This window comes from Apus apus, chromosome 13, assembly GCF_020740795.1.
Source record: "Apus apus isolate bApuApu2 chromosome 13, bApuApu2.pri.cur, whole genome shotgun sequence".
NCBI classification, from domain to species: domain Eukaryota; kingdom Metazoa; phylum Chordata; class Aves; order Apodiformes; family Apodidae; genus Apus; species Apus apus.
In genome coordinates, this window is record NC_067294.1 from 6,810,422 (window position 1) to 6,830,579 (window position 20,158).

The window sequence follows — 20,158 nt, forward strand, 5'->3', positions numbered from 1 at the left end:
AGGTTCAGAGCCCTTTCCCAAGAGATGGCACCCTGCCATGAGAAAAGCCCCAGCTGTCCTGGCCCCAGAGCAGCTCCCAGCCCTGCCCCACAAACCACAAACAGGGTAGAGAAGGAAAAAGCCCCACAGTTCTTTCTGCTCATTTTGTTTGTTCCCACTGCTATCTTGATTGCTTTTAACTAAAAAGGTTGTCAAAACAAATATATTGTTTAATAATGCTATCAATGTAAAGAAGAAAAAAATATACAGTTTATTGTAGGGCAGATGATTTTACCCCAGACACGTTCTTTTCAAGTCTAGTTTTCTTTAAGATGCCAAAATAGGCTCTTCCTTTAGAGATCTGATCAGTTGCACCAGGAGTAAGGCAAGGCTTTTTCCATATATATAAAATCAAAGGAGCATTAGCCAAAAGGTGTTCTATTAATAAAAACACTTCTCTACTGCAAAAATAGAGCAGAGGAAAGTTAAGCCCTCAGAACAGCAGAGATGTGCAAGACCTGGTAAAACCCAGAGGATTTTCAAAACAGGATTTGAGCATCATTGTTACCAATGAGCAAGTAAAGAGGCAAGTGTGACACTGTCACCTCTGCTTAGCTATTCTGGACTTCTTGAAGCTCCATTTTAGCTGTGTATTTCTGCTCTTGTGATTCTAACAGAGGCTTCTCCCTCCCAATGGGCAGGCTCAAAAGATAGAAATTGCAAAACTGAACAAAGCAGGGAACTTTCACAGCACAAAGAAACAGAAACTGAACGTGGAGCAGCTTCTGAGACAAATTAGGCCTCCCACTAACAGAACCAAATTACTTCCTCTTCCCCTACTTTATGCCTTCCAAGAAAAATAAACATTGTGTTACAGTGTTTTAAGACAGAAACAGAGAGGATCAGTATCAGAGGTTGTGAAGGGTCTGTGGCTGACATGTCAAGCCAAGTGGAGTCCTCCTGCTAAATTATCTCATTAAATTGCCCAAAAAACAAATCAATCCCTTTTAGCCAGTTCTCCTTTATTGCTATAAAGAAAAGTACCCACATTCTTAGGGCCAGATCAGCATTTTCCCAGCTTGTGCTGAAGCAAGCAGTCTGCAAGAGAATGAGAAACAGCACCCTAGTGAGAGTCCCCATCCCACATCCCTGAGTCATTAACAGACATCTTCAGGAAGCCAGGGCTTCTCTTCAGCAACAGCTCAATAAAGAATCCTTCTGCTCTATTCTTTACAGCCTAGGAACTGCAAGGTTTATAATACTAAATATTTGCTGCTTCTTCCACCTCCTATTCAATATTCACTTCAACACAGAGCTATCAGGAACCTAATTATGGTCTCTCTGACTTAAATATCACACCATGATTTTAGCTAACTCTTTAACTAGCCAGCTGCTACTCTTTTCTCCAGCATTGTCTTCACAGTCCAGAGAGATTCTCCAAAGAGCTTGTTAACACATACAGCAGAAGGATTTCAGTGAAAAGATCCAGATAGTCCATGAAAACAGAGAAGAAATCTGCCCTTTAAGTCTGTCACGTTGTCCACCCGCCTGGACTATGCTAATCACATCTCACAATGTGCTGTAAGAGCTGTCATTGCCAGACTGCATTTAATCACCGTCCTTGCAGCAGCAGAGATCAGAGTTAATCTTTTTCCCTTTAATAACAGCCATTACATCATTCTCCAGCATGGAAACTATGAAGTGGGAAGGTCACAAAGTTCTTAATTAGAAGGATTTCTATTGCTGCGATAGTCCCGTTCTGGCCTCAATAAGAGAGATCTGCAGCACAGGCAGCAAGAGCTGGAAGGCATCTTGGACATATGAAGCACTGTTTGAAGCCTATGAAAACAAAAAACAAAATACACACATGAATAATTATGCTTTAGTATTCACGTATTCCTATCAAACAGCATTGATTAATGCACATAAACAGAAGCCTAGAGTTTGCTGAATTTTTAAGGCTTCGTTCTAGAAATCAATTTAGGGTTAAGTTTTTGAAGGGCTCTAAGCCACTAGGCAAAAAGGCAATTGGCTTAAAAACTGCCAAACAAGACCAAACAATCCAAATGTAGGATACTGTTGTCAATAATAGATGAGAAGAATTTATTTCAAAGTCAAGCACAGCATGGTGTGGCAGGAAGAAAGAACACAACAACAGGAAACACCAGTTTCCTGCAACACTTCAGAAATTTACAAGCACTGAAAACCAACTTAACAGCTGGGAAGTGCTGGGACACTAAGCCTAAGGTTTGACTTTGGACATTAAAATTCTAGAAATCCAGACTGCTGAACAAGCAGATACGTGTAATCTGACCCATCGTAACTGTCAGCTGAGACCACTAAGGCTCACTCTTCACTAAGTAACCCACCTCTTGTGCAAATCTACAGACATTCATTAACACTTCCAAGTGCATTTTTAAAAATATTAGCTTAATGTTTTAACTTTAGCATAACTGACCTCCAAAAACACTCCAGTGATTAAGGGATTAAGCACATCTGCTTTCTCTTTGACCTGCAGAGATCAAACATATATTATCCTGATTGAAAATTTGATCACATTTCTTCAGGCAAGATAAAGCTAAATCCTCAGCAGGTTTAAAATCACCATTGCTCCCCTGACTCAAGGAAAGCTACAACACAAGCTGCAGAGGACCTGCCCTGTAGCATACAAAGAGGAAAGGAACCCACATATGCCCAACACAAGTCGTGTATGAACACACACATTAAATCTTCAAATGAACTGTGGGCAGCTGGGAATTTAGACATAATGATATTATCTTCAATAACACCTGAGTGTTTTGGATATTCCACAGTGGGATCACAAAGCTTATTTTCTGCTGTTCCCTTAGTACTGTCAGCATCAATTCCCACCCCCGCTCTGTGCCTGGCTGAATGCAGCAGGAAGCATTCAAAATCTCAGCACACATTCAGGTGACACAGAAGATCATCAGTTCACAGGGCAAAAAACTGCATATATAAACGTGCAAACACAAAAGGCACTTTGTGGTGAAGATCCCAAGGCTGCTATCAACTAACCACATCTCATTCTTAAGAAACATGGTGTAATTCTTACCCCTGCAGTCGTTAAGCACATAGAAAACTCTTTAGAGAAAGTTGACAGCTCTTTACACAGCACAATCGTCATTCTGCAGAAGAAGAGTGGGGAAAACACCTAGTAAATACAGCCTAAAATAACAGCTTTCTTATAGCATTCCTTTAAAACACAAGTACCTTGTTTCCATGCACATGAAGATAAATTAAAGCAAAATTTATAATAGAGCATATAAACAGTGCATGGAGATCCAGAAGTTCCCCGAATAAATTAGGGAGTGGAAAGATTGAAAAATCAATAATTCAAGCTGAACATCTGAAACAGCACTGAGAGGACAGAGACATCTATTCAGAAAGGAACAGTACTAACTTGCCTTTTTTTTTCCTGACAAGCATCATTTTCTGAATTAGAAAGTCCTGCATATTTCATACACTTGCCAAACACATCCTGACAGAAAAACCTTGTGTTATGCATTATTGGTAAAACCAATCTACTAATTAGTTGCAGTAATTGTACAGTACCACACACCTAACATACTAAATTATTAACAAAGAGGTAATTAAGAATAATTTTTATACAACTGCTTTGTCAAATTTTAAATGTGTATCTATGAACTAGCACAAGCTTAGGGCAAACCTTTCCCTTGGCTATATAAAAGCTTTCAAGAAGGGTTTCCTCCTTCTTATCAAAAAATGTCTTCCAGCTGCAAAAAGACTGCTGAATTCTGCTGGAAGATAGTGATGCCACCCATTGCAACCTTGGGCACATATGCAGAATTCAAGAGCCCTACATCCCATGGATTTGCAAAGAATTAGATAGCTTAATCAGTATGTAAGTAATTATATACTACACATTTACTAAGAGATGAGCTTACTGTGAAAGGGACTTGGCTCTGTCTGTGGCTGTCACCTCTTGTCTCTGACCATGAAGAAACAAAGCTGCAGTTTTGTGAAACACTTCAATGGAGCAGGCTGTCAGCTCAGCCAGACTTCTTATGGCAAACGCGTGAATATCCTGCAGGAGTTAAACAGATTCCTCATACTATACAAAAACTAGCACGTTTTTATTATTTAAAACAAGTGAATCACACAGAAATAGAAGTCCTTAAATTCTGGGAAGCTGTAACTTAGCAGCCAGATAAACAATCTGTTGTCAGATATTCTCTTCCTTCAATACTCAGTTACCTCTACTGATTTTTTAGCGTGATGGTCAAGATGTCTGGGTTCTACTTCTTTGTTTCCTTCACTCTCTTCTTCTTCCTTAGGAAGACTACTGTTGAATTGTGCTATCCATTCATGAGCAGATGTCCTCACCTGTATGAAGATGTGCCATAGTATTTAATGACTGGAATGAAGTCCCTCTGCACACCACAAAACACAAGAGTATCAGATCTCTCTAAAGGAATGAAATAGCTACAACTCCTAAGCTAGTGAGGAGAACCAGGACAATTTATTCTAGTGCCTTCAGAACTTTGTAGAGGGTTGGCTGCACTGACGCAGTTGAGGGACAGTCATTTTTCTAGCACCAGGTGCTGGAGTTTACCAGCAAGACCATGACTAAGACTGGTGCTTTAAAAACATGACTGCAGAATGCTGCTGCCACTTGGTGGATCTGAAGGGTAGTGAAATGAAGGCAATAAAGGCAGTTTTACCACATATCAACTTCTGAACCAGCTGCTTTGTACCAAAAGAAGGACTTCCATTCATGACTGTAAGTTGATTTCACTGTGGTGGCTGAAAGCTTACTGGTCCCAGTTATCTCTGCCACCAGTGATTTTACAGTGATGGGGCCAAGACACGCTGGTGTCTGAGAGCCAAAGACATTACGGAACTCACAAAAAGCCAAAGGAAAAGGACCATTTCTTTTGCCTAGCATTGTCAAAGGATCTAAAACACAGCTTGTTTTCATGCATTTGAAACAATTTCCACAAGCAAGGCAGGACTGAGAAGCAGCTCCTGTGAGAAGACTCTCCAGCTTTTAGAAGATGGAAAATAACTCACCATGATCAGTTTGTCTGGCTTGGAGGAGATACGCAATTCTGAAAACAACTCTGTTACTTCTTTTGTGAACTCCTCATCTCCTGAAGGACAGGAAAGGTTAAAGAATCCACACAAAGGACAGTCACAGGAATAAGCAGCACTTCAACTAGTTCTGCACAAGTCTGTCCACTGTCTCCTTTTTTTCCTCTTTTAATCATCACCTCAGGCAAGAATGCATCAAGCCTGGTCTTTTAAAATACAATTTATAAGGTAAGTTTTGAAAAAGTGGAGACAGCAGTGCCCAGAGGTTAGTTTTGCTTTCTCAACTCTTGTTTTGTAGCTAAGGTAATTTTTTTTTAATATTCTTTTTACAGGCAGCATTTTAGAATGCACTAAATTCCACATCACCTTGCAAAGTCTGAAACATCACTTAAAGCTGACGGTTCTCCTATTACATACTGCAGGGCAGATGTTAACAGTGGGGGGAAGGCTGTGAGATCCATCATGTGCAAATAGAAAAGATACATTAAATGTTAAGTTATAGCAAGAACAGGTGTGTAATCCCTCTCTGATGAGCCATTTAGGTAAAAGTAATGCAAGAAATTTACATTTAAATCTGCATAATCCTCAAGAATCAGATGGATCTCATGTATGGAGGCACCCCTGAGTCTTCTGGTCTGTGTGGCTAACTCCCCTTTAAAGAAGAAATTAGAAGGCTTTTTGCTTCCCCACAGGTTGGACAACTATTCACAGTCTTTCCCTCATGGTCAGGAAAACCCTGCATCTCTTTGAATTTGCATGTTGGCTCAAGGTCAGTCGGATGAACTGCCCAGGAGTCAAGCAACTTTAAACCTGCTCTGGTGAGAGATCATACCCATTACAGAATTAATGCACAGCAGCTTCCCAGAGATAAAGAGGATTGCTACCTGTCATACTCCTGGCCATAGACAGCTTCAGGATTAATCATCCAGCTAAAGAATAACTTACCTTTGGCACCATGCCCATTGCCAGTGATCTCAGGGCTGATTGGTTCTACTCTGAGAATTTCATTGAGAACCAGCTTCTCCTCCCAGAACCTGGGGGTCTCTTACCTTTCTTTTCTTCCTCTTCTTCTTCAAAGAATTCAGGTAAAGAAAATGCTTCTTTGAGCTGCTCCATTTCCTCCTTCAGTGTGTCCAGTTCATCTCCAGAGAAGGTATTTAGAACTGCTTTCACCTAGTTAGGGGCATCACAGACAAAGAGAGAATCATAAATCCAACAGGAAACAGGATGGAAAATGCAGTACTGTTTTACACTGCTTGTCAAAACATCACAGACTGATGTTGATGAGAAAGCAAATCCTATGGGAAGGAGGAAAGGGAAAAAGACCTATTTCTGAAGCACCATTTGATGATTATGGATTCTTAAGGAGTTACTCAAATTCCTTTCATTAAAAAAAAAGTTAATGACTTCTAAAATTGCATGCTGATCTGCCCTCCTCCCTGCCCCAAGACAGAGGGCAATCTTTGCTGTGCTTACAAAATTCTCCTCTTCTCCAGACCAAGGCAGCAAACAAGTGGGTATGATGAGAGTAACTTTTTATAAGCTGCTGAAGACACACAGGAACTGAGGCTGACTGGGGAAAGAGAATGTCTCTAGGAGCTGAGGGCAGGACAGAGCCAACACCAGACCACAATGCAGGGGTCAAAGTGAAGTTGTGTAATCAATCATTTTATAGTGAGTCCTGAGCACAAGATTTTACATGTATATATAATATATTTCTAATCTTTTTTTGCACTGCTCAGCTGAGCTCAAAATAAAAGGCAAATTGCTCAAGGCCATTACCTTTGATTCACTCTCTCTGGAAAGCATCTCTAAGGCCTCCAGATGCGAAAGACCCTGAAACTCATCAAACAGTAACCCATAATGGGCTTTCTTCTCTGTAGCCATGGCAACCTCAGTAGCTGTCTGCTGCTCTTCTCTCTCCTTTGCCTCTCGTAAAACCTGACAAAGAAAAGCAGAGGGCTCAGGTCAGTGTCAGACTACACAGAATATGGGAGGAGAAGGCTTTTCATTCCATAGTAAATGGTTTCTTAATGACAAGACCACAAAAGAAGGCAGAAGGCATAAGAGAAATCAAGGAGAAGTTGATATGGAACTGCCATACCTGAGATAACGTAGAGTTCCTGTTCATTAGGCTCTTCGTTTTTTTGAATCCAGGGTCTCCCTCAGCAATTACATCCATTGTCTTTTTCCCAATAAATTCCAAGGCATCCAGACCTCCAGTAATAACACTTTTTCCCTAGGAAACAGATTTGGATATAGACAGCACACAGAACTCACAGAAGACTTAAAAAAAATGAAAGAAATTGAATTGTGGGATTCATATCAAGCCAAATTGGTCCTTGTTACCCTAAAATTCCACCCTAATTGCTACAAAGAGAGCAGAAGGGTACAGAAAGAGCCATGACACATTGTCATCCAACACTTTAATTCAGCACTCAGACAGCTGCAGCAATCTGATGGGAAATACATTTTCATTTTGTGAACAAGCTGGTTCTCAGCACATGAAAGTATCGAGGGGTTTCATTCTCATCCCTCCAATCAGAAAACACTAGACCTGTGGGTTTTTGGTTACTAACTCTTGTTCAAGCCTTAAAAACAGCAGCAAGCTTTCCATCTGCAGGGTCCTTCAGATTCACAGGCAAATTGACAAGACAGCAGACCATAAAAGCACAGTTTCTAAGGGTAATGGGCTCCTTTGAAGTGTATTTCTCACGGTCAAAGGAGCAAGGTGATTTCCAAGCAATTTGGGCTAGTTTCACAGAAGTTTTTGAAGAGGAGAATGGATTTCACCTCTAGACAGTTCTGTGGAAATCAGTGAAAATATTCCAGGAATAAGTCTGACCCTGCATTTACCTGAATGGTCTAAAGGAAGGGAGCAGAGACAACAGAGCACAAGAGGTGAAGTGGGGGGGAATGCTCACACCACCCAGACCACTGTTAGGGTTTGGGATTTTTCTTTTGTTAAGTATCAACATTTAATACAAAAGTATCATATTTCAAGACAACTTACACAGTTAAGTGCCAGTTAGAAGCAAGACACAGAATAATAAATGTTGTCTGAATGTTTACACAGTTTATCACCAGGCAAAATGAAAAGTTTCCTGTTACAACGCTTTAGATGCAAGGCAAAGAAACCCAATTTTCTCTTAAACCCATCTTCCCCTGACTTCCCAACTCACTCACTGTGCTTTGGACAGCAGTAGAGATGGTTGATAGAACTCCAAGAGCCCCAGCAATAGGAAAGGAACTGCCATCATCAACTGCATCTGGGCTGCTAGCACCAGGATTCTCACTTCCTGCATTAGAAGGCAGAAAATTAACTTCCTCACTCCCAAAAAAAAGATCCTGTTGGCTGCAGAGAGGAGAAAATTAACAAACAGCAAGTGTCAACCAAGAGCAGGGATAGAACTGGGATTATTTTCCTACCTACTTCTCAGATCTAACAGAAGGAAGCAAGAGAGTATGATTTCAGCACACAGATACCTGCCACAATAAGCAAGGTGCAGAGTAAGGTGATGCTATTTTGGGGCTGCATATAAGAATGTTTCAGTGTTGTTTTTATGCAGTGAAAACTGACCTCTTGTAGCATCTCTCGTCTCTGAGGAGATTTCACTAGGACTGGGGATCCCAAGGGTTGTTTCTGCTTTTTCTATGACATTTGAAATACCTTGACCTAGAGAAGAGCAGCAGTACGACTTTAACCATGAGATACAAGAGAAATCAGAACAGAAACAGCATTAGAGCTGCATATTGGGTTTCATTGTTCTTGATTCCTCCTGTTCAAGACATTGTACCCAGCATTAAAAGTCACTACTATGCAGCTTGCTTACCAATGTAATGAATTTGGGTTTCATCTCAGCTTTTACATCAAGCTGTAAATCCTAGCTGAATATTATGCAAACATCTTAAAAACTTGAAAGCTGTGCATATCTCCTTAATTTCACTGTACCTTTTGGTACAAGTTTTACCCATTACCTGAACAATCCTCTTGACATTTTTCCACTAATTGCTTCTACAACAGAAATCCCCTGCTCTAGAAACAAGCTCAAAAGCACTAGCTTGAGATGTGAAGCAAGGTTAAAATATGTACCAAATACCAGAAAAGAGCCTTACCTACAGTAGCTACAGTAGCAGTTGCAGTTGACAGAAGAGACTTGCCCCAGCTTCCCCAGTACCCCCATCCTGTCTGAGCTGCAGCAGGAGAATCTGAGACCTTTAATGAAGAAAAGCAGAAGAGTGATGGAGGCATTACAGAGGGCAGAAGAACACAGGCAGTCTGTGACATGCAGCTTTTGTGCAGCTTTTTCTTTTCAGAGAAACAGCAATATGAATTTTCAGAAGAGGAGTGGGGCTTATGATCAGAATTACACTCTGCTCAAAGCCAAGAAACATGCAGACACTTTCTTCAGAGCTAGCACAGCAACATACCTTGAGGGTTTCAGCTGCAGGCTTTTCTGTGGCAGCTGGCTGGCTTGGGGGTTTGGGCTCAGGTCTTTTCCGAGTCATAGGCACAGGCTCAGGGTCTTGCTCTCTCTCTTCACTGCTCTCAGCACAGCCAAGTTCCTCTGCTTTCTGACTTCTCTCATCTTCATAAGACGTTTCTTCTTTCAGATTTTCACTGCTGTCCTTCTCAGACATGACTACGACATCCACAGAAAGCAAAGCAAACTAATCCCTCCCTTGTACACCTTGACATTGGTTCAAAAGCATCCCATTTGTGTTTTAAATAATTAAACAACTAAGACAGAACTCCTCTCATGTTGCCACACATACCCGCATGAAGAGAGAAGGTTTTCAAGGGAACATGCACACGGAGTCACGTCCCACTGGAAGAGATGTCACACCTGGAAGTTTAAAGTCCTACAGAAACAGGTGGCTTTACCTCCCAGACACGCCCTCTCTGCAGGAAACAGACGGGCTGCTAACTCTGAAAAACAAATGAAAGGTGCAAACGGCCTTCAGATACTTAAATCCATTACTTGCTTCACCAAACAGAAGCAAACCCAAGTTGTTGGGGATGGCTGTTGCTGAGGGGTGCTGGGCAAGGGAGGGGGTTGCTGTCAGAAAGCCGGGCAGACAGGGAGGCAGGAATTCTGTATTTAGGGCTGAGCAACTGCTCCCAGCCCGGGGGTTTTACGGGAGAGGAGGGCAGCCCCTCTTGCAAAGGGCATCTCGGGGGGACAGGCTGGGGACCCGCACCCCATGAACCCCTCCCTGGGACTCGGGGGGACCCCGCCCCCACCCGGGGCGCCCCCCACGCTCCCCAGCCCTGCAGGCCGCCCTGTGCCTCCGCTTGGAGCCCCCCCCGAGCTTCACAACCACCATCTGGGGCTGCCTGGCCCACAGGGGACCCCCAAGGCCCCCCCGCATGGGACTCCTGCCCCGCAAGTGCCACGGGGGGGCCCCCAGGCGCCCCGAAGGCCCTCTCCCTTTGGGGCCCCACGACCCACCGAAGGCTACTTTGAGCCCCCTGTGCCTCGGCCCCCCGGAAGCCGCCCCGGCCCCGCTCCCGCCTCACCCGCCGGGCGGCCCCGCAGCGCCACGCACCGCTCACCGGGCGGACCAAAACCATCGAGATCAGGGCCAGAGCGGCCCCAGCGGGTGGCGCCGGAAGTGCGGCCCAGCCCGGAAGGGCGCCCTGAGAAGCGGGTCCGGGCGGCGGGGCCGGCGGCGGCGGCGGAGCGGGGCCCAGGCCTGAGGCCGGCGGGTGGGCCGGGCCGCCCAGCACCTCCCCGGTGAGAGCGCCTGGCGGGGACCCGGGGCTTACCCCGCCACGTCAGAGCGAGGGAGAGCGGCTGCTGCGGGACAAGCCGGGGGGGCGCGTGGCTCACCTGGCTGGGTCGGCACGGGGGGGTAGGGAAGGGGGGCGGTGACGTCGTGCCCCGTGACGTCGTGCCCCGTGACGTCATGCCCCGTGACGTCATGCCCGGTGACGCCAGGCCGCCGGGCTCCCGGGGCTGCGGCGAGGGCAGCGTGGCGGGACGCGGTGCTGGGTTTTGGCAGGGCCGAAGGCGGGGTCTGGGGTTCCCGGCCCCGGGGCGGCTTTAGCTGTCAGGGAGAAACCCCCTTGTTTTGGTGCCAGCCGATCCCGTGTCCTTCTCGGGTCACCCCCGGACAGGGGCCGGGAGCGCGGCGGGCCCGTCAGCTGGGCCCGGCCCTCCCGCGGGTTTGCTCCTTGCCTGCGTCTTGCGGCCGTTGGCGCCGCTGCTCCCGTGCTGGGAACACTCCTCAAGACCACACGATTTTCACACGTTTCCCAGGAGTTAGTGTTAGTCATCAGGGCTCTGCCATGTGCAGTTCCCAGATTTCGGAGAGGGTCAGAGGGGCCTGCAGGGATGACCACAGCAGCCTTATCTCTGGAAGACCCCACACTGCCAGCAGGAGGGCCTGCTCGGAGCTAAAGTGACCCGTTTAGATCTATTTAGTTCACGTTATTATCAGGTACCTTATTCTAAATGCCCAACAACAGGTTTCCTGTGCCAGCAGTGGCAGTCAGAGCAGGCTGAGCTCTGCCAGGTGTGTCTCAGTTTATTACTTTGCTTTTCTCTAGGTGTAAAATGATGTTAGGAGCAGTGAGTGTAAAGCCATAGAACTCACAGCCTCTTGGGCCCCAATTTTGCAGTGCCTTATAAATGTGGATAATTTTAAGTACCATCAGTACCCCCATTGACCTCAGTGGGATAACTTTTAGTTCTGTCAGTTAAACCCAGACACACTTTTTCAGGATAAGAGCCAAAGATGACTCATGCAAATGGATGCACCATGGATTTTTATCCTTCCACTGCTGCTTGTTACAACTTATGTTTTCATAAAGGTTAAATATGTTGAGCTCCACTTCAGGTTCAGTTATAAAATAGCCATTTTCTCTTCTGCACATTTCATCGTGCTTGGGCTGAATGCTTTCTTGAACAATTGTGCTGTTGGCACAGCTCATGCTTTGTCCTTTTTGGAGCCTTTATCAGCCCTAGCAGCTGTTTTGCATAAGTGTAATGGTCGAAGAATCATTTTATTTTTCCCAGCACTTGACAGTGAGAGATCATTGTCTGCTTAGCAATAATGGCTTTTCCAAAAGCAAAATGTGACAAACAATTTCTAATAAATCAGACCTTGAAGGCTTTAATAGTAAAATTCAATGACCCGTTGCCAGTGTTTTATACATTATGCAAGCTCAGTGCAGATAGAGTGGAAAGCATATGCAATTACTGAAGATAATTATCTTATTCTTATGAGGGGAAATGTTGCTGTGTATTTCTTGTGTTAAATAATTGACTGAGGTTCCTAATGTCATTTTAGGAGGAGTGTTACAGACACTTGGAAACCTAACAATTTAAATTTAATCATTTAAAATGACAATAACACAGGCGAAGTACGGGAGGTACTGGAATTAATCTCTGATAAATCTAAAACAGTATTAGTTGGATGGTTATTCTTTTGAAATACTGGAAGTAATTCTGCATTTGATCCAGTGCTATGCAATTGATCCAATACCAAAGAGATGGGTTTGTCTTCATGGCAGAGCTTTCCTCAGTTGTAGCTGCTTCAAGCCTTCTGAAGGCTCTGAAACCCTTGGAAAATCTTAGGGGTCTGCAAAAGAAAGGCTGAAACCAGTCCTGGCAATGGAAGAATAGTTGTTGATCAGCAGCAGCCTTAGTATTGGGGTTGTTTTCAGACCTGTGCAGCTGGTGTGGCAGGGATGCTCTTCTCTAGATGCAGCAGGATTCAGTAACACTTTCCTTAAAGTGTAACTGGTGGAAAACAGGAACAAAAAAGGCCTTGGGAATTTTAGAACTGTTCAGTTGTGGGAAAGTAGCTTCTTCAGAGCAGCAGCATAACTGAGGTCTCGGTGCTGTTCTCATCTTAAATGAAAGGACAAGAGGCATGACAGAAAACAGAGTGGGGCCAATGACAAAAAAAAAAAGAGGGCAGGTGAAGGAGTTGCTGTTTGCAGGGAAGTGAGCGGAGGGCCTGTTATCCAGTTTCTCTTGCAGGATTCATCAAGCTTGAAGAAGAGCTGGACACAGCTGTTGTCTTTCCCTTCTTTGTTAAACTGGTTTTGGCAATAGCTGCAGCAGAAACGGGGCACATACACATTTCTCATCACATGTCAAGTCTGGAATCTGGTTTGACTTTTGACAATTAAACTTTAACTGAAAAAAATTCCTAGTTTGGGTAGTGTGTTATCAGCAAACTTTCCCATTCTTGAATATGCTTATTTTTTCTCAACTGAAAAGAACATTGCTACACATGACCTGGATTTATTTATATGCGATTATATTTCATAACTGATAGGATTTTTGTCTGCTTTAGGCAGTGTTAACTAGTGATTCTGGAAAGACAAGAAGTGTCTGCATTATTTATTAAGAAAAAGTGTTCTTTTGTGTTGTGTGTAGGAAATTCAACTCAATCAGCATTTGTTATTGGTGGAAGTAAAGATGATAAATTTGAAGTCACACAGTCAGTGGAGTGAAGTGAGATACTCTTTAAGACAACATTTTAGCTTGTGGCTTCTGTGCCTTTTAAATTGTTTTTTTTTAGGGCTCTGGAGCAATCTAGATGGAATCATAACTTCAGGCAATGCATATTGGATTAAAAATTTTCTTGGATCAGTCTTCCAGGAAAATGAGTTACTGATTTTCTCTTATCAGTGTCACCTCATGTTGTTACAAGTTGGTTTTATTCTGGCTTTTAAAAAAGGAAAATTCTTGCGTGCAAAGAACATAAAATTCAAGGCTGTGTCCTAATGTCTTAAAATGTCTCTTATGCACATGAATTTGAAGAATGTGAATACTGTCCTTAGGCAAAACAAATTTTCAAATTGCTCTGAAATATGGGCCAGCATTTGGGAAGAGAAGATGTTAAAGACGATAAAACCGCTGCGATGTAACAGCACAAAGTGAAAGGTTTTCAACAGGAGCTTTTTGTAAAACAAACAAGAAAAAGAAAAAAAAAGGAGGCAGAGTTAGAAAATAGAGCAGCATCAGCAAGAGAGATTGCAGAAAAGGAAGAAGTATGTTTAGACATCAGCATCCTGATACTCAGACATGGACTTCCCCTCTGGCTGTAGATAAGCGCCAGGACAGCTTTCCCAACACAAGTCAGTAAGGATATGATGTAGTAGTTAGACATCCAACCCCGACTGTGCCTCTAAAGTCAGGGCAGTAGATGTGTAAATGCTTCAGATCAGGTGTGTGTGTGCTTTGGTTTTTGTCTAGATGCTAAAGGAAAGACTGACTTTAGAAAAAACCTAGGCCTTAAAAGCACTTTGATACTGGAGGGAAGCAGAAATTATATCCTCTTTCTTGCTTTTCTTCCTCTAGTAAGAAAGCGCTTTTTCTCTGTTAACAAATGCAGAATCCACTTTCTGACCCTAAAGAGACCTGTGCATTTGGAATAGACCAAACAATTTGTTCTTTTTTAAAAAACCTTTTTTCCCCTTAAGGATTACTGTTGCTGAGATTATTTATTTTGATGGGAAGTTGAATATCTAGAGGACTGAAGGTTTTGCTGATGCCTTCTTACCCTCCTTTCATTACTATGTTCTGAGCAAAGCTCTGATTTTGAACCTCTCAACTGTTTATATTATGCTAATCAAAATCTGTTAACTGAAATGAAATTTGAATATGCCATAAGCTTGCTGTCATTAATGAACTTAATTATCTTTTTTTTTTCAGCTGGATTTCCTGTCTCGACTTCTGATTTTGATGCTCTTGAAAGCACATTTGGATCAAAGACATTTTCGATCACCGAACAAATCAAGAGCCTCCTCTCCTGTCTCGGAGCAATACAGACAGCTTACTGTCATATGACCTCATATCCCCAGATTAAATGAAAAAATAATCTTCTCTGGCTTTCCATGAAGCTCAGCTATTGCCTGTTAATTTTGACTGTTAGCACTGATCTTTCAATTGGATTTGCACTGGAAAATGTAGCCTTTAATAGGACAGTTGCCTTTGGGACTTTCAATGCATCACTTCTTCAGGTGTCTCAAGTTTTAGTAGATTCTCCTGCACATCATGATATCATAGCCAAAGAAGGGACCAGTATTTTAATTGAATGTAAACTGAACATCAGCCAGTATGAATATATTCTTTGGTATAACTCCAGAGGACACCTGCTTGAGCAGAAGGATGAAGGTGAGCTTTTCTGCTGTTTTCTGTCCTTCAGCCTTCCCCTTTTATGCACTGTCTGAAAACCTCTGGGACTTTATTATTATCTTCTCTTCCTATCCTCCTATTTTACAGTTGAAAGATAAGGAGAGAGCAAGAGAGAGCCCTGTGCCCTCTGGCATGTGGCATTCGAATTATACCCACAGAATCAGTGTGTTCAAGAGGCATCATGGTATTCACTACAGAAGACATTAATCAGCATCCTGCAAGATACTACCTGATGTTTTAATTTATTATTGTTCTGGTTTATTTTATTTTTCCAAACATAAGAATTAAACACAATTTTCCACAACTTGTGACCCTTTCCAGATGGTAATTGGTGCCTTAATTTTGTTACAGGATTTTTTTTAAAGCACAGGGTAACTGAGTACATTTATTTTATGGTTTATGCCCCAGTGAGACCATGGAGACTAACAGTTCATAATGGCCAACAATGAAATTCATGCTATTTAACCCTTTTGTACAGAAGGACAATAGATTTTTTTAGCTGTTGGCTCTGTCTCTGTAGTTTTTAATTTTCAAAAAATAATGTCTTTTAGATGTGCATGTGTTTTTTTCTCTGTTAGTATTAATGAAGGTCATTGAACTAATTGGTGGGATCTTCTTGTGGGGGCATCTCTTTGCCTTAAGTATTAAGCGACCTCTTTGTGGTAAGAATGCCATCTGGAGATTAGTTCAATGTAGAGTAATTAGAAGAATGAGTTATGAACAGTTTTCCCCCTAAGTTATGGATGTGTAGGAAATGCTGTATAAAGCTAGCTTCTTTTATTGATTTCTTTTTATATGGGTTTTGTGGATCAGCACTGCATGCTCAGCAGAAAGCTGTGTCTGGAGAAAATCCTGGGCTCCTTTGCCAGCAGAGCCATTTACAGGCTCTGATATTTTTCATGGGTCACTTGACTTTTGACTCCAAATGTAAGGAAAATTAGCCTTTATAGAGGACAGTCTTTCAACATAGTGTTGCACAGTGGGTGAGAAGCACTAGTTAAGAATTAGGTTCCCTATCAGAAGGAACTAGCAGACCAAGAGCACACAGGAAAGTACAGATGAGAGAAAGCAGAAGACACAGCGTAGCAAGCGTGCAGAATAATTTACCATTAAGCATCAGGATTGGTAACTGGGTTCTGGCTTTCTGGATCACAAGCATGAAAATGAAATTTCAATCCTTGCTGTGCTGTTTGTATTATGCTAGAAATGGACTGCTTGCCTCCAACCTTGTTTCCTGTGGATGGGGCAAACAGCACGTGTCTAGTTTACCAAGTGATTTTTGTTCCATGAGCTCAGTTTGTTTCTTTTCAATCTCCAGGTGGACGGTGGAGGATTGCTGGTAATTCCCTTAACATCACAAAGGTCAACTTTGCTGACCGGGGGCGATACACGTGTGCAGCTGTTAACCATAATGACACCTCCTATTACACAGTCACCCTGAGGGTTATCTTCACCTCGGGAGACATGAGTATCTACTACATGATTGTGTGCCTCATTGCCTTTGCTATCACCCTCATTTTAAACATAACCCGTCTGTGCATGATGAGCAGCCACCTCCGCAAAACAGAGAAGGCGATCAATGAGTTCTTCAGGACGGAAGGGGCTGAGAAGCTTCAGAAGGCTTTTGAGATAGCCAAGCGTATCCCTATCATTACGTCTGCCAAAACGCTGGAGTTGGCCAAAGTCACTCAGTTTAAGACCATGGAGTTTGCTCGGTACATTGAAGAGCTTGCCAGGAGCATTCCCCTTCCGCCACTGATCCTTAACTGCCGGGCGTTCATGGAGGAGATCTTCGAGGCAGTGCGAGTTGACGATCCCGATGAAGTTGGGGAGGAGGCCAAACAGCCCCCAGGCTGCGGGACACAAGCTGCCATATACCCCATCAACCCCGAGATCAAGCGCAGCGATTCCCCAGCTGGGGATTCGGACGATGGGTCCATGAATGAGCAAGGTCAAGAGATAGCTGTCCAGGTGTCCATTCACCCGCAGTCAGAGGTGCAGAGCATTGACACTGTCTCCCACGACAGCTGCCAGTTTGTGCCTCCCGAGGAAGGCACCTGCTGAGTCCAGGGACACCCTGATGTGAGGGAAGCGGGGGTGACCCTGGGATACTGGGAGGAAGAGTCTGCACACAAACTGCCTCAGTCCTGTATGCACTGGAGTTTTCCAAACTGCAGGGTGCCAGAACTGCTACTGAAACCTGTGTTTTCTGTCATTGTTGATCTAACACAATTTCAAGTCTGTGAGAGAAAGCCATTTGGAGTATTGTACGGTGGCTTTTCTTTTTAAAACAAGCTTTCTATACTTAAAGTATTTACACAACAGGAATTCTTTATCTTCGGCAGCTTCTGATACTTCTGATCTGAATTAGCAGTGGCCAAGCTGAGCAGTACAACTTGCAATAAAATCTTTTCCTTTGTGAACTTTCTCCCTTCACAAAATGGAGATGGAATTCCTTGGAGTCAGTGTTGTTGTCCTGATCACTTGAGTTGTGTGCTCTTTTGGAATTGCCTCTTGGTGCATGTAGCCCATCAGAACCGTGGTGAGCTTGAGCAAATCTGTTCTGTGTCATGTGCTTTAATGTTGCTATCCACATGTACTGTGCTTGGGAAAAGAATAGTGCCAGGATCTGCTGCTGGATTAAACCAATTGCAGTTTCAAAGCAGCTTGGAGAACAACCAGGGGGTCTCAGTTTTCCATGCATCTGCAGAAAACTTCTGCGTATTTTAATGTGCAGGGAGTGAATTGTTGATACAAAGCTTCTCTCTTGAACTTGGTGCTGATTGCCAAAGCGCCTTACCCTGGTTCTGACTTCCAGAGGGAGCAGGAACAGCCCTGCCAGAACTCCTCCTTGTGATTTTGCTGATTTCACTCACTGCAGAAAATCCAAAGTTTTATATTGTATCTGACATTGTTGTGAGAAAGCAGTGATGGTAATCGCATAGTGGCATAATTAAAAAATTAGTTTGTCAACAGATCAGGTGTCTCAGGCACTTCTTCCTGAACAACATAATAAAGGTGAAAAATGGTGACACTCACTTTGCTCTGCCTGATACTTCCAGAAAGCAGAAGGGAGAGGTGCAGGTGCTGACACATACACACATAAGTACTTCCTCAAGATCTCCTGCATGGCTTCCTCAGCTGTAGAGATCCAGCCTGGAGGAATCAGAGTGCAGACAAGAGTCTAGTTTCTTCTCTCACTCTTTGGTGCTATTTTTTTTTTTCTCCTTAACATTTGCAAGTTGTATCAATTAAATAGCATTTTCTATCCTGTTGAGATTTAGTAGATGTAAGGCTTGTAAGCACTCCACAAATTAATTTCTTATAACTACTGGAAGCATATTGCCATATAATTTTAACAACTTGGCAACAGGAGCACCATTTAATTTCCCACAACTCTTTCCTTTCCTTATTTTTACAGAAATGTCAGTTGAACAAGTGATTTTGGACAGCTCCTCATGATTCTTAAGAGGATTTGACATTACATTTACATGAGTAGCTGGAAAACAAGCAGGCACAGTGGTAACAACAGGGTGGGGCCAGCTGTTTTAATAGGTACTCATAACAAAGGCTCTGAACAAACTATATTTATTGTATCATATCCAAGAATGGGAAACTGAAGCATCTATTACCATTTTAAACTGCCTGCTGGGGAAAATTCTACAGTTAGCCACCAGTAAATGTAGCCTAGTTGGTTTTGGAGTGTTGGTTAAGAGCAGTGTTTGTCAGGAAGGAAAAAATTGCCAGCCTTGGTTATAGCAGCACTCTCACCAGCTTGGTACCATTTCCAAGACTGTAGCAAACTTCATTTGCTTCAGAGGAATAAAACCTTCTGTAGACACTCACTAGCTGCTGCCCTGAACAGTTACTTCTTTTTTGCATCCATAGTTTGCCGGCAACTTAAGTCAAGGTGCTAAGTTTGTGTAGGTTTGTGCACTGTGATTGGTTTCTTTATGTTTTTTGAGGTGATCAGTGTTAAAAGATACTCTGGTGGTAAATGCAGAGCTCTTTGAGAAGCCCTGCCAAGATGCTGCTGGCTTCACTTCTGCTCTACAACGAGTTCTGCAGGTTTGTTGCAGATGGATGAGTGGAGATTTGAGGGGCTGCAGTATTTTGGATGTCCTAGTTGAAAGAGGTGAAGAATGAACTGTTTTAATCTCTGTGCCACCGACTGCCAGGATACCTGTATCTGCCTTTTTCCCCCATAAACAGCCCCCTTGCTTCTGTGAAGTTGCTGCATTACAGGTGGCAGTGGCATCTTGGACATTTTGTCCTGAACTACACATGCAATGTAGAGATGCAGCTGCAAAGTCAAAGCTCCATTGAATTGCTTCTCAAGAAGCAGTTACACAATCATGATTGACAGATGTCTCATCAGAAATGGCAGCTTACAGGCAGCAGAATGACACTAGAGGTGTGTCAGATAAGTGTCAGGGGAGCAGTTTCTAGATTAATTCAACCTGTTCTTTGATTTTTATACTTTATTTACATAGCTCTGAGTCCTTACTAAGTGCAGTTACTTGTCTTCATGGGTCCTGTTGCTGGTGGAGAGGAAAGAATGATCATGCATAAAGGTCCTCAGAAATGTAGTTACAGTGTCAATTACCAGAGAGTGTAAAAGTGAAGAGTTTTCCTGAATTATCACAATGTTCTGTTCACTAAATTAATTTCATTCCTGGGAAAGAGTCTGTTTTGTAAGTATTTCAGTAAATCAGGACTACTTATTAAATATAGAACTGATCCTACTCCCACTGAATTCAATTAAAGAAGACTTGAAGCTCTAGTGTATTTTACAAATGATATTAAAGGATTTTTATGCATCTGAAAGCAAGGATGGTGATGTTATACTGTAAATGTAATTTCCAGAGAATGAAACCTGACAGTGGTTTCCAAACAACTTGTGAACTATTCTTGTTATCATGAGTAGATGTGTGCACTTAAATTTGATG

The 20,158-nt window shown here is 43.0% G+C and overlaps 2 protein-coding genes across 6 annotated transcripts; one reads left to right on the forward strand and one right to left on the reverse strand.

Annotated features, from left to right (window-relative positions):
• Nucleotides 1–982: 982 nt before the first annotated feature.
• FAM114A2 (family with sequence similarity 114 member A2) lies at nucleotides 983–10,943 on the reverse strand. 5 transcript variants are annotated; one of them, XM_051631076.1, is made up of 15 exons: nucleotides 10,610–10,649; nucleotides 9,829–9,982; nucleotides 9,484–9,695; nucleotides 9,169–9,268; nucleotides 8,633–8,728; nucleotides 8,239–8,351; nucleotides 7,157–7,291; nucleotides 6,835–6,993; nucleotides 6,102–6,225; nucleotides 5,032–5,111; nucleotides 4,216–4,344; nucleotides 3,906–4,045; nucleotides 3,053–3,125; nucleotides 2,438–2,491; nucleotides 983–1,818 (listed from the first exon to the last, which is right to left on the reverse strand). In XM_051631076.1, the coding sequence occupies exons 3-15, from the start codon at nucleotides 9,691–9,693 to the stop codon at nucleotides 1,717–1,719; spliced, it is 1,515 nt and encodes a 504-aa protein (XP_051487036.1). In that variant the 5' UTR covers nucleotides 9,694–9,695; nucleotides 9,829–9,982; nucleotides 10,610–10,649; the 3' UTR covers nucleotides 983–1,716. The 5 variants fall into 5 exon arrangements, with proteins under 5 accessions (XP_051487036.1, XP_051487038.1, XP_051487037.1 ...); XM_051631078.1 differs by lacking the exon at nucleotides 10,610–10,649 and adding an exon at nucleotides 10,887–10,943 and having other exon boundaries at nucleotides 9,484–9,982; XM_051631077.1 differs by having other exon boundaries at nucleotides 9,484–9,982; nucleotides 10,603–10,665.
• MFAP3 (microfibril associated protein 3) lies at nucleotides 10,700–18,247 on the forward strand. Its single transcript, XM_051631080.1, has 3 exons — nucleotides 10,700–10,790; nucleotides 14,727–15,188; nucleotides 16,528–18,247. Exons 2-3 carry the CDS (start codon nucleotides 14,909–14,911, stop codon nucleotides 17,271–17,273), a joined length of 1,026 nt encoding a protein of 341 aa, XP_051487040.1. The 5' UTR covers nucleotides 10,700–10,790; nucleotides 14,727–14,908; the 3' UTR covers nucleotides 17,274–18,247.
• Nucleotides 18,248–20,158: the final 1,911 nt, after the last annotated feature.

Excerpts from the sequence above, each read along its gene's own strand:
- MFAP3 (XM_051631080.1), top strand. The coding sequence starts at position 14,909 with ATGAAGCTCAGCTATTGCCTGTTAATTTTGACTGTTAGCACTGATCTT. Across the intron at positions 15,189-16,527 it reads GCTTGAGCAGAAGGATGAAG|GTGGACGGTGGAGGATTGCT; the intron begins GTGAGCTTTTCT and ends TTCAATCTCCAG.
- FAM114A2 (XM_051631078.1), bottom strand. The coding sequence starts at position 9,693 with ATGTCTGAGAAGGACAGCAGTGAAAATCTGAAAGAAGAAACGTCTTAT. Across the intron at positions 8,729-9,168 it reads TGCTACTGTAGCTACTGTAG|GTCAAGGTATTTCAAATGTC; the intron begins GTAAGGCTCTTT and ends GCTCTTCTCTAG. Across the intron at positions 7,292-8,238 it reads CTACTGCTGTCCAAAGCACA|GGAAAAAGTGTTATTACTGG; the intron begins GTGAGTGAGTTG and ends TCTGTTTCCTAG.